This window comes from Triticum aestivum, chromosome 3B, assembly GCF_018294505.1.
Source record: "Triticum aestivum cultivar Chinese Spring chromosome 3B, IWGSC CS RefSeq v2.1, whole genome shotgun sequence".
Lineage (NCBI taxonomy): Eukaryota > Viridiplantae > Streptophyta > Magnoliopsida > Poales > Poaceae > Triticum > Triticum aestivum.
The window spans coordinates 844,520,303-844,534,040 of NC_057801.1; the positions used below are offsets into that span (position 1 = coordinate 844,520,303).

Below are 13,738 nucleotides of genomic sequence, written 5' to 3' on the forward strand. Positions count from 1 at the left end.
ACAGGCCTGGCAAGGTTGATGCGCTAGTTCATGTTATGAAGATGGATAGGTGGAAGATGGCGGTGGTCGCATCTGAGAGTGCGCCGGACCGGTGGGTGTCCCAGACCCGGCATTGTGGCTTGGTTGGGGCCTTTGGCTTTAGATAATACACATTGGTGCAAAGTCTGGCACCCCTTCGTTAAGTGGATAGGATTAGCGTCAGGTATTGCTGAGATGGTGGCTTCAGCCTTACTGATGTATTGCTTTATAAGGTCTTTATAAATAATTAATAAAATGGCTGTATGCATCGTCCAGATGCAGAGGTGGTCATCCTCCTTTAAAAAAACAACGGGAACCGGCGACGTTGTCGAGTACCCGCCGGTTTGCTAAGTGCATAATGTCTGACATATGGTAAAGGATAATGAAATCGAATGCGAAAAAACCCTTGGCAAAAGCCTAACAATCTCGGTAAAGACGTGCTTTGCTAAGTGTTGCCTGCACGGATTGAGATCCAGTGACTTGTTGTGGACAAGTCATCGGTGAATAGTACAGTGATTGGCCCCCTTCTCCAGACCGTCCGATCAAGGACGGATGAATCTGCATGAACAGTACTCGATCTACAGTGATCCGGTCTACAGGAAGGTCGTACACAGTACCCGGTCCACAGTGTTCGTCTACTGTGTCCACTGCATTGTTTCTGCTACAATAGTTAATCTAGGCTGTCCATCCTTCATCCAATGGTTGGCTGGCCGCCAGTCACGCCGTGACGGTTAGTCATTGGATCTATGTCCTGCCTGTACAACAGCAAAGACGTGCTTTGCCGCGTGTTCAGCTTTGCCGAGTTGGCATTCGTGGCAAACATTTTCTTTTTCTTTTTCTTTTTCTTCTTCTTTCTTTTCTTTTGTATATTGTTTGTTTCAAAAATTTTCCTTTTCTGCTATGTTCTTTTCCACGTTGATTTTTTTTTTTGCTTTCTTTCCCTCTCTCTATTTTACTTTATAGGCATTTAATGAATATAATTCAAATTTAAACTACAAGTGCATTAAAAAAATTGGTAAAATTAGGTTCAGAAATCATGTTTGTACTTTTAATCTACGTTTGCGCCTTTTCCAAGAAAGTAAAAGGAATTCCAAATATCCAGGTGTCAAGACTCGACCTCAAACATGAAGGTCATTATTTTTTTATTCCAAAAAGTGCATTGAAAGTCAGAGAAAACATGAAATTTAGTATGATGTCATTATATCACCCAATAGTCTATGGTGTTGCAAAAAAAAAAATGTGATGTACACCACCGCCTAGAAAGCTGCTCCCCGGCGCCATGACCGTCAAGGACAAGATGGTAAGCTGCTGCTTCTTGTAAAATAAGTATAAATATTGTTGCTCCGTTCCTCGTGTCCTCATTTCCTCATATTCCCTGTAAAATATTGCTGCTCGGCTGTTGCCGCCATGGCCGGCCGTCGCCGGCAAGAGAAATATATGGTTTGATTTCGGCTGCTATCGCTGCTTCTTGTAAAATATTGTTGCGGGTCAGGTCATGTGTCCTCTGCGCGTCGAGATCCACAACAATATTTCTTGAACGTTCGTCAGCTAACAATATTCTTGCATGATCTTGCATGATGGATACTCCTTCCGTTCCAAATTACTCGTCGCTGAAATGGATGTATCTATAACTAAAATACATCTAGATACATTTCTAAACGGATAGCACCATTTCGTGAGACAAGTAATTCGAAACGGAGGGAGTATATATCAAAAATTCAAGATCATATATACCAGACGGATAGCACCATCCCTATTTCTAAAAGGAGTACCTAATTGACAATATCTTCTGTTTTCTTCCCTCCTTTTTATATTCTCAGCCTACAATGTCAGGGAATTCTCCTTTCTGTTTCTCGAGACGAGAGCTATCTATGAATTGAAATTTGAAGCGGCCTTTGGTAAACTAAGAAAAACAACTCCGCTCCTTCTTTTCGAAACTCCACATGCCGGTTTGAAGCTTTAACTATGAATACAACAACAAAGCCTTTGAGTCTCAAACAAGTTGGTATAGGCTAGAGTTGAAACCTATAAGATCTCGAAACCAAGTCATAGTTATGGCACATGGGCATCATTTGGCGCTTTAGCTATAAATAACTCCAGTTTTAATCCTCATTCAATGAACATTTTCATTGGGTGCACCGTCATTTGCAGACCTTGATCTTTAATAACGGGGAGATCAAAGTCATGACAAATGTCAGCAGCAAAACTAACTGAAACAGGGTGTAGCCAAGTCTACACCAGAAGTTTTAGCTCGAATATCCTCATGATTATTGTCTTCATTCATGATGAGTATTATTTTCACTTTAATGGCCAGTACAATATGATGATTGCTGCCTCCCCCCTCCCCTTTTCTCGAACCTTTACTTAGTAGATCTCGACACGGTCGAATGCAGTAACATCCCGTGGAGGCGGCAAACTGTTGCATGTTGGGTTGCACTGATACTTGCAGTCAATCTCTTTGGCTCCTTGGCTCCTTCCAGAGTGCCAGTCTCCAACAGCTTCTGCAATGGTCTGCTCCAGAAAGATGGCGACCAAAATATATCAATACAACAAGAACATGGTGCACCAAAGATAACACGGGTACGCAATGTGATTTGGTATTCAGTTTTTTTTTAAACTCCATGCCTTATTTTCAAGCTTCGGGGAGGTTGGTGAATGCCAAGAGACGCCGGAGAGCGATTGGCAGTGCGTGAAGCATGAATCGATGAACATGCCCCAGTCCTCCTTGTCTTCGACGACCTTCAAGTCATTGACCATCTTATTCCTCAGTCCTATCGATGGAGAAGAACAACAATTTAGTGTTTCACGAAACCGGAAAATCATTTGTGCTGAAGGTGGGAGGAAAAGAAGAAATGGATTAACAGGCTAAGCCAACCATCGAGGACTTCAACTTGTGTAGAATTGCAGTTTCGGATATTTTCCTTGCAACTCAACCATGATTTGTCAGGAGCAGATGAATCAGGTACAAGAACATTTCGTATCTGGCAAAGAATCATCGACAAGACAGTGAGAATTCTAACACAGTCATGTGGATATAAAAACAAGAAGTAAATATTGAAAATTACCTGCCATGAATCATAACTAGGGTTGAGAATAAACATGGGGGTGCGGATGCTCTTAATAAGCTCTGCCGGGAAGAAGCACTAGGAGAAACATTATTTCAGCTAACGAACTTACTGACATAATTTGATGACAGGCCAATGTGTGGGAAGCAAATCAAATTATACAGTGCAAACTACCTCGGTTGGCTCCTTGTTGGCAAGGCAGTCCTTGGGCAACACTTTTCTAACATTCTGAAATAAATTTAGCAAAAAATGAACCAAAAGATCTCAATAGCATTTCGTACCAAATAGCATCAATCCCTAGAATAAAAAATTGTTGCACAAGACTATCCACATGAGAAAACAGAGTTTTACGAAAGCTTGTTCTTGTAGAGAAGTACAACAAGAATTAGAAGACGGCCAGAAAGTTTCAAGAATGTTCGGCAGCTAACCTGGAGGTGAATGACTATCGTACAGAGACCAAAGGGACCTTTTTCCGGATATATCCTTTCTGCCAGAAAAAGTTGGTACTTTAGTTCAGGTGCAATGCTAGTGCATTACTCTTTTTTTTCAAGAGCCCTACTCATCAAGGAAAAACCCAGCATCCGCAAAGCATTTAACTGAAACCTCCTGCGGAAATCTTGCACGAAAATCATCGCAATGCAGCATCATGGATAGAGCACCAGCAGAACAGCCTGTAAAGAGGGCCTGAAATGTGTAGAAACATGAGTTTTTTTCCCATTTCCGCCGCTAAGCTTATATTAACCCAAGAAATTAAGTATCTTTTTTCCATGAGTTCGTCGATAGCTGCTTCAAAGATACGCAATCCTCTAAAGTATAGCGTGGTTCCATCCTACATAAGTACAAACAGAACATTACTTCGAGCAACCAAAACAGCGATACACATCAGACAGAGGTTCAGAAAAAAAATCACCTGTGCTTGAGCTTCCGCGTCCCCAGAAAACGACGCCCCATCGCAGTACCGCACGTAGACTTTGTTCCAGTTGTAGAAATCTGTCAACACGCCGACCAAAATTAGCGCAAGGACATGGAAAGAGATGGAACAAATAAGGAGGCCAACCGAGGATTCTGTAGTTACCAGGATTCTGTAGCTGATCGCCGCCGAGGATCCCATTGCCCATGAACCGTATCGGTTTCATGAAGTTGGATGAACCTTTGGTGGACAGTCTGCTGTCCGAACATTCCTTGACTGTGCTGCACCAGCCTCCTCCCTTGAATGGTCGTTTTTATTTGGGAAAACATGCATGAATGTCAATTAATCAACTATTTGCCCTGCCTTGAGTCCACTTGCTAAATAAAGACCGCCTTTTTGATAGAAAAGAAAAAGGTGATACAGGGAGGCATGTGCTTGATGGCAACAGAAGTTAGGAGCCGGGTCTCTCTTTTGTCAAAGCAGATTTTGGTTATGAAATTTTGTTGTAATATACTATATTTTTGGTGGCGGCTAATTAGATTTGCCTAACTCATGAAAATGGAAAAAACAGCGCAATATTATTATAGCATAATGGATGGATGGTACGGTAGGTACCTCTAGATGGACGAGCCAGCGGTCGGCGCCGTCACCGGAGCCCCTCTGCAGGTGGTAACCAGGCGGTGTTCCGTCCACGCACACTGAAACCAGACCAAATAAACTCCAGATGAATGGCTGGAAGGAAGAAAGCTATATATACAGTATAGTGTACCTGCACCCTTCTCCTTCGCGCCGGAGAGAAGGGTGAGCGCGACGCGCTCCTGCGGCAGTGGCGCGCGGAACAGCCTAGGACGGAGAGGGCCAGCGGCGGCGAGCAGCATCACCGGCAGCAGGGCAGAGACGGCGAGCCCCCGTACCTGTCGACGGCGGCGCTGCTCCTGGGGGAGGAGCTGCTCGGTGGCGGCGGCCATGGCCATGAGGGAGGGATCAATGCTCTGCTCTGGCGGATTTGAGCTTCGTTCCTCCTCTCATGGTGTACACCAGCCTTGCCGCTTTAAGTAAGCAGCTAGCAAGCTAGCTCAACAGTCTGCCACTGATGACTGATGTGACCTGATACCAGTAATGAGCAATGCATGACATTGGACCCAAGATAAGATTAGCACAATGGATGACAACTCCCTCGAAAGGGGATTCAATTATTCTCAGATCTCACCAGTCCGTGGCTACAAACGGAACAGCAGCACACAACGTGTAGCACACTACACTACTTACTGATAAAGGATGCCAGCCAAAAGCTTATATAGAAAGGGCATCTCATCTCATCTCACACAGCCTGGATTTCTCTTATTTATGTACACCAACCGTATCTATCTACACCTCCTCCGGGGTCCGGGGGTCCCAGGCCACCGTCGGCACTCATGACGCCTCGGCGGCGGGGAAACACGTCCGCGCCGCGGCGATCTCGCGTGGGAAGCCGCCTCCGCACTTGGGCTCCTGACTGTCGAAGGCGCTGTAGTCCAGCACCTCGGCCTCCTCCACTTCCCCTAAGCCTAGTTCTTCAGGCGAAGACGGCCTGAGGAGAAAATGTCTGTCAGCGTACGACGATTTCACACGCGTGATTCCTGAAGCGTGGAACCGAAGGTGGTAAAACGAAATGCTTGTGGTCTTACCCGGGCACGTCGAGAGCAAGCGGGTTGTGGGCGGCGTCGTGGAGGCCGCCGCTCTTCTTGCTGTTCCCACGCGACTTCCTCTTCTTCTGCTTCTGTTTCTGCTTGCCCTTGTCCTTCTTCCTGGACCTGGAGCGCTGTTGGTGGCCCTTCACCGTGTGGTCGACAGAGGTGACCGGGGGGTCGTACACATCTGGGGCCCAATTAACGTGGCGGACTCCAGTTGGCGATGTTTCACCACTTCTCTCACGGCCTCCTTTCATAGCGGAGACGAGAAGCCTTGACGTCGACTAGACAGAAAATAGGAAGGGGATGTGTATAAATGATCCGAAGCAAGGCAAAGATAAAGTGCATTTTCCTTGATTACAGTATCATCATATTGTGAAAGCCTAGCTTAAATGTACAACTACAGCAAATGGGAACAGAACTGAACTCAGCGCAGTTTCATGATCAACTTAACATAACAAGTTTAAGCTTAGCTCATTCAAATTCACACCACAGATTGATGAGCCTACAGCCTACACAGCCGGACACAATAACTCAATAGGCACAACAAATCATATAATTGGCCTGGGAACTGAAAAGTAAATGGCATGGTCACATCAAACAAGAGAACTTTGGAAATCCAAATGCAGACAGGTGAAACATGTTTCACAACAAGAACACGGCTGAGAGGCTAGTAATACACCACAACATATTATTGCTGCCTTTTGAAGTTGCTAAACATTTTTCACCTAGGAAAACCAATGTCAGGATATTATAGCAAGAATACCCCTCTTCCTGGTGCCATTCATAATTTCCATTTAGGATGTGGCTACACCAGACCTGACGCACCCCTTTTCCATTCATAGAGATACTTCCTCTAACAGAGTATGCTAAAAGCATCATGGGCGTAGCTGAAGCAAACAAAGCATGGTTTAAAATGTTGAACTCACCGGAAAGGACGACGAACGCTCATAAGTTGAAGATTCCTTTGGTTCAATGTGATTGGAGATTGCATGGGAGCTCCCATCACCTCCTTTGCCTCTCTTTATTCCTGAGCTGGGAGAACCTGAAGTATCCACTTCAGTCTCCAAAGAACCAACATCCCTGCCTTGTTTATGAGTTCCTTTCTGGCTATGATGGAGTTCCACACATGAACGTGGAGCCTGCCCCGCTGGAGGAAGTGCCTCCTCTAGCAGAGCTATGTCATCCTTGCAGACAGAAGACATACCGTGACCCTCCATGGGTAATTTTTCAGAATCAGAAGCCAAATCACCCATAAAGTCACTTGTCACTGCAAGAAAGTAGTTTGATATTAGTGGTATGCATGGAAACTACAGGGTCATCAATCGATAAAATCAATGGTTATCTATCATCATAGTGTGACTGTGGACAGAGATATTATTTTCCTGTGTATGAAATACATTCGAGGTTTCCCGGAAAAATAAAAATACATTCGAGGTGTCATAAGAAGCAGAGGGGCCGGTCAAGTTTTCAACTAACTTGTCATTTGCCAAGCAAGGTTGACCTCATAACCAAAAGAAGTTAAGATGAATTCTCATATTTGTTGAACAAATTAAGTACATCACATCAAGGACAAACAGAAAGACATTAGCAACCATGCTCCACTGTCTCAAATCAAATACCAAAAACAAGAATGCAAACTAAATAACATCAATCTGTAAAGTTTATGGTTATCACCAAAGTGTGACTGTGGACGGACATACATTTTTCTTGTGGTTACAACATTTGAGGGGTCAGAAGAAGCGATGAGAAGTGCCAGCGACAGGCCAGATTACCGGCCAACTTGTAGTTTGCCAAGCAAGGTTTACTTCATAGTGAAACGAGTTTTGCATGATGAATCACATCAGTTGAACAGATCAAGTACATAGCAACCATGTTCCACTAATTCAAACACCAAAGACAACAAATGCCATATCAGCGGATAAAAAAAAATCTGTGAAATGCCAGTAGCAACCCACTCTATTCTTGCTAAACTCTGTCCAGTGATGATCTATCCTGCTGCGCACAAGAGTTTACTTACTAGCCCTTTATTAACTCCCCAATCCCCCAATCGTGGCCGGCTCATTCTGTGCGATCTTACTAGAAACAAACAGGGCAGGATCGCTCACCCTGTGGCGGCGCAGATCGGTACGGCGTGATCCCTGGTTGTAAAGTACCTGAGCTGCTGAGAAGCAATCGGCGATCAGCGGAGCCCACGGAGTAAGCAGATCCGGTCCGCGGTTGAGCGAGATCGGTCCGAGTTGTCGAGAAATGCCGGGGGAGGGGCGAGTGAGGGAGAGGGGTTAGATGGGTGAGGCAGCGCGTAGGTGAGGGGAGGGAGTTAGGAGAGGTGGGAGTGCCAAGGGCGGGGGGGAGGGGAAGGGGGCTTGAGGCGGGCGTCGCCGAACGAGGAGGAGGAGGAGGGTTCGGCGCCCGGCACCGGCTGCATCGTGCCCGAGCCGGCGCGCCGCCGGAGGGACGGCAGCGACGGCGTGGGGGAGGTGGAGTCGGCCGGCGTCGGCGAGATCTGGATGGATGGAAGGTTCTGTTGGCTTGTGTTTGGAGGATGGAATGGGAATGCGCCCTGTGGGAGGAGGACGACGACGACTGGACCTAGGCCAGCTTGTTTCTTCTGTCGGAAATATCTGCAGCAATGGGCCTCGGCTGGGTTCCGAAAGGCCCAGTCAAGATTGAGCCCAGCTCACTCGCTTACCATGTTTGGGAGCAAATCATTAGCTAAGGATTACCCCTCATCTTGTCAGCTGTTGACAAGTGATGCACTGCATGTGTGTCGAGATCTTAAGGACTAGACCCCATGTTAATAGGTTTCAGCAAATATTTTTTCATGAAAAAATCATAAACCGACGGAAACCAAAAGCAAATTCAGTTCTATTTATGAAAAAAAAAAGGCTACCGAGGAAAAAATATGGTTGCGGTTTTCACTTTTTTGAAGCACTGGTTGTGCTGTGGGGGGGGGGGGGGGGGGCACTGATTGTGCTTGTCGTGGAAGCAAGGTTATTCTTCTCTTAGGAGTAAGGGTGTGCTTCTCACAATTTGTGTGTCTTGCAGAAGCAAATTTGTGGTTCCACAAGTAGCACATCATAGTGGCAGAAAGCATAGGTTGTGCCTTTCGCATAAGCAAATCCTTGATGTGCATGTTGTAAATGCGCATGCCATTTTTTTTGGAAGCACATCTGTGGTTCTTGCAAAAGCACAAGTTGTGCCTCTTGCGGAAAAACCAAGCAAAAACGGAAAAGTCAAGAACCCAAAAAATCTAAAATTCAAAAACGCTCATGAAAAATATTTAAAAAATCCAGAGGGAGCGTCCAACACGCCACATGTGGTGGTGGCTGGGGCACCACTTGGCATGCTCGCAAGCAAAAACAAAACACCCTTGCTAGAGCATCCTAAGAGGTAACCTTTAGTTAGCTGCTCTCCTTTCACGCGGTTTATCATGGATGTGTTTGATCAGTTTTTTCAAGCGTTCTTTCTTTTTGTTTCTGTAGTGGTTTTGATAGGTTTTTTACATGGTATTTTTCGGTTTGTTCTCTGGTGATTTTGACTGGGTTTTCCCCGTTTGTTGATGGTTTATGTGTTTACTTCATCCGTCTTCCTCAATGTTCTGTGTGTTATTCACCTGTTTTTTTGTTTTTTTCTTCAATACGTGTCTAATTTTTTTTAAAAGACATGGTACATTTTTGTATATATGTGGAGCATTTTTTGATACACGTGAAATAATTTTCAAATATGGATCTACTCCCTCCGGTCCTTTTAGTCTGCATATAAGTTTTGTCCAAAGTCAAAGTATCTCTAATTTGACCAAACTTATAGAAAAAGTATCAGCATTCACAATAACAAACCAATATCACTGGATTCATTATGTAACGTAGTTTCATATTTTATATATTTGTATTGTACATGTTGATATTCTAAAATATATTTTTTGTCAAAGTTTGACTTGACACAAATCTAATACGCAGACTAAAAAGCACCGGATGGAGTACATGTTTTTGAAACACGTGTTGAAACATTTTTTTTCAATGATACACAACATTTTTACACTGTGTAAATTTTTTTAAGAGTTTTTTACCATTTATGCCGCTAGTAGCATCTCGCTACTCAGCTTTGCCATATGGACTTTCAGCTGCTCAAAAATGCCACTAGACATTATTACTGTCAGCTCAAAAGATATTTACCATGCCATATAACTAAAATAGCAATGGACCCACATGTCAGCACTGCCTCTTTCTCACTATGATACAATGTGGGTCTCACTCAATCCTCAAAAGCGTTCTTATTATCCTGTAAAATTATATGGTTGCTTACCGCTGACAAGTGGGGGCACACTTATCATTGTGAGATACTGTAGAGAGCTAACATGTAGGTCTAGAGGTATTTTGGCCATATAACATGGTCAACGAATTTGACCATACAATAACGGTGTCTAATGACACTTCTAAACAAATATCTAAGGGAACGATGGCATATTTTAAGTGTCTAATGCCATTTTGAGCCGACATCTCACGAAACGATGACTTTTTTAGCAGTGTAATTTCTAATGGCAAAAGTGAGTAGTGAGACATAGCTAGCGGCAATAATGATAAAAACCATTTTCTTAATGTCTTGAACATATTTTTTAAAACATTTGAGCATTATTTTAAATGTCACATGAATTTTCTTAAAGGTATGAAAGATTTTCAAAAAAATTACAAGAACTTTGTATAAACATTTTTTTTCAATGTTATAAATATTTTTTTGAAAAAATTGAAACTTTTACATACATTTTGAATGCCATTAAAAGTTTCTAAAAGTTGTGCCAACGATTTTTAACATTGCATAAATATTTTTTTTAAATGTCAGGGACATTTTTTAAGACACATGAACATTTTTTTTATTTACATTTCTTTTGAATGGCAATAATATATTTTGAAAGTTGCACGGACACTTTTAAGTGCTGCATAAACATTTTCAATATAATATCTGTATTCAGGTTTTGCAATGTAAATAAAATTATAAAGGAAAAATGGAAATAAAAAAATTGAAACCAACGAGTGAACGAAGTAGTGTCCGACGCAACTACGTTTCTTTGGTTGGCCCATTTAGGGAGCGATCTAGGCAACGATCTGCTGCGCTCGGGATCGTTGTAAACGGTACATTGCTACGGCCCGTCTCTTTAGTTGGGGTTTTTATTCTTCTTTTCACTTTTTATCTTTAAAAAAATAATTCGGTGGTTTTTTTATATAGGTTCTCACAGGTTTTATTCATTTTTACTTTATTTTTTACTTTTTAACACATGTTTACATTTTTGTACACAAGGCATACTTTTCGTAACATCAGGAATATTTTTTATGTACATTTAACATTGTTCAAACACATGATGAACATAGACTCAAAAAAATACATGATTAACATTTTCAAAATATATATTTTGATGTATATTTTTTTCATACACATTGTACATTTTTATATACATATAAAATGTTCTTTATACATTAAAAAATTCAAATACATTTTCTTGAATATGTTTTGAATACATACTAAATATCTGTTACATACACGTTGAAATATTTGTTTTCATGATACAAAAAAAATTCTAAACTACGTTAACGTTTTTTTACATTGTCCAAAATATTTGTTGAAAATGTCAAAAACATATTTTGAAACATGCGAACATTTTTTATATTTAAATTATATTTTTGAATTTTCAGGAATATTCTATCAATTACATGAATATTGTTTTGAAACTCCTGAACATTTACAATTTTTTGAAACTCGTGGACATGTTTTAAAGCTACTGCATTTTTTAAAAATTATACTAGTAAGAAAACATGTACATTGTGTTCACTTTTTTTTGAATTTGCAGTGAACCTTTTATAGTAAAATGAATTACATTAAGTTTTTATAATATACATATTTATTGTATATTAAAAATGTAGAAAAAGAATGAATGACAAAAAATGAACCCCGAGTTGGGCTGACGCATTTAGGGCGTCCTTGAGGCAACGTCGTCATGAGTCTCACAGAAAGCGAGACATATCTCCACCCCGTCTTTCCCTAAAAAAAATCGCCACCCCGTCTTCATCGCTTGAAGCGCCCCGAATTGGCACGACGTCCACGCGGACGTTACACCGTCCACAACCCAATAGCACTTCCCTCAATGGCCTTGCTCGATCTAGGTCCTGAGTCGCTCGTCGCTCGGTTGCCCTCACTATTTAAAAAACCATCAGTGGTTTAAGAAAAAGAAAATCAACTTTCAGTTTGCTACCTCGGTTTTGGATCAACACCATAGTATCAAGTTTAGAGTTATGGAGAAATAGAAAGGATTTATTTTAGCATGTGCTGGTTTGCTACAATGCAGCTCAATGACATCAACTTCTAGGGCATCGAGTTTAGGGTTTGAGGGAACTAGCACATGATCAGGGATGGAACTAGGAATCAATAAAAGAGGAGGCCAAACACAAAATACAAATCATTATTATTTTTCCTACTTTACATGAAACTTTGAAAGAATATATGTGCAATTTTCCCAATCTTGGAGGGGCGCCCACCCCTAGCTCCATCACCAAGCATCATAAGAAACTAACATGATAAATAATATTTAAACAATCATCAATAGCATGTACAATGTTTTACCAACACAATACTGGTAAGTGGAAGTAAAAGTCAAGTGGCTTGCTTCTTGCTAACCGGAAAATTCTTCTCTGGTGAATTTCTCAACAATTGTGAGCCAGTATCCATTTTTGGCATGGCTTCTTCACCAGGATAAAAAATTAAAAATATAGATGTAACATGACTTACTACCAACTTCGTACTGCTAGGTAGTTGATGTATATTTGAAGTTAGTTGAGAACTAGTATCCAATCTTGTGCAATATTTTTCTGCAGCAAGATGAATGAAAATATTCATGGAGTCACGGGGGGCTTTACCCCAATATATTACTCAACGATATTGCTTTGCGTATGATGTTCTTTGTACGATATCTGTCTGATGCTGCTATCCACCTCAGATATTTCTTTTACCACTTGATCAAATTGGGACAGAGGAGTGCCGGATGTCGGTCGGACAAAAATTCATCGTACATAGAGTAGTGTTGATTAATAAAAGTGGACATATGCCAAGGCCCAAGTGAGTGATCCAGTTTATAAGGGAGACTGTGTCGAAAACCTAAACAAATTGATCCAGATTATAGAGAAAGAGATCGAAAACCTTACAACTCGAAGGACAATAAATCTTGCTGAAGCAAAAAACACACAAAAAAATTAACACCTAGTACTTAGTGATAACACAACGCAAAGATCAACCTCGTAAGCATAAGGTGTAGGAGATATGCCCTAGAGGCAATAATAAATACTATTACTTATCTCCATGTTCATAATTATGTTTATGTTCCATGCTATAACTGCAATGATTCTCGAGTCTGCAATATCCACGAGGCTCGAAGGAAGACTCATATGCACGTGTGGAATAATAAACGGTAAGAAGTATTCCTAGTTTGGCCTCTAAGACTAGCTCAAGTGTTGCATGATGGTTCCGTTTTCCTGATCATGGGCATGTCTATGCCAGCAACTTTCAGGGCACAATGTTAAGAGAACATTTGTGTTGAATCGACCCGGTTTGATGTTATGCTATGAGATTCATTCGTCACAAGTTAATGGTAAATAACAGAGAGATGTTTAACGTTTGCATGATTCCTTAGACCATGAGAGTATCGAGTTTCTTCATGCTTGCTTCATGAACTTTGGGGTTTGTTAAACGTCATCCGTAAATGGGTGGCTATTACCGCGGCTTACGGGTTCATGGAAAAGTGTGTCAAGTAACTTGATAGCTCAAGATTGGGATTTGCTCCTCCGACAATGGAGAGATATTCTCGGGCCCTCTCGGTGTTATGGTATCCATCATCGTCTGGCCAAACACAGTGTGATTTGATCACAGGGATGGCGGAACACGAAAACGAGAAAAGAGAAAAAAACCAGTAACGAGGTAACTAGCATAGTGGACAAGTTGTTGATCCACGGGGATGCAAGTAAATCTCACCTCGGGTCTTTGTAACATATCGCGAAGCAACAGGAATAGCACACGGCAACTGGAGGTTCACT

The 13,738-nt window shown here is 41.9% G+C and overlaps 1 protein-coding gene and 1 pseudogene across 1 annotated transcript; both read right to left on the reverse strand.

Moving 5' to 3' along the window:
- Positions 1–2,073: 2,073 nt before the first annotated feature.
- Positions 2,074–5,100, reverse strand: LOC123072874 (pectin acetylesterase 5-like; annotated as a pseudogene).
- Positions 5,101–5,155: 55 nt separating this feature from the next.
- On the reverse strand, positions 5,156–8,244 carry LOC123072873 (uncharacterized). The gene is made up of 4 exons (XM_044496542.1): positions 7,772–8,244; positions 6,593–6,933; positions 5,661–5,947; positions 5,156–5,563 (listed from the first exon to the last, which is right to left on the reverse strand). Exons 2-4 carry the CDS (start codon positions 6,917–6,919, stop codon positions 5,407–5,409), a joined length of 771 nt encoding a protein of 256 aa, XP_044352477.1. The 5' UTR covers positions 6,920–6,933; positions 7,772–8,244; the 3' UTR covers positions 5,156–5,406.
- Between the last annotated feature and the right edge of the window lie 5,494 nt (positions 8,245–13,738).

Coding starts and splice junctions, on each gene's coding strand:
- LOC123072873 (XM_044496542.1), bottom strand. CDS start 6,919: ATGGGTGATTTGGCTTCTGATTCTGAAAAATTACCCATGGAGGGTCAC. Junction 5,948..6,592: donor AGCGTTCGTCGTCCTTTCCG/GTGAGTTCAACA, acceptor TTTTCTGTCTAG/TCGACGTCAAGGCTTCTCGT. Junction 5,564..5,660: donor CTTGCTCTCGACGTGCCCGG/GTAAGACCACAA, acceptor TTTTCTCCTCAG/GCCGTCTTCGCCTGAAGAAC.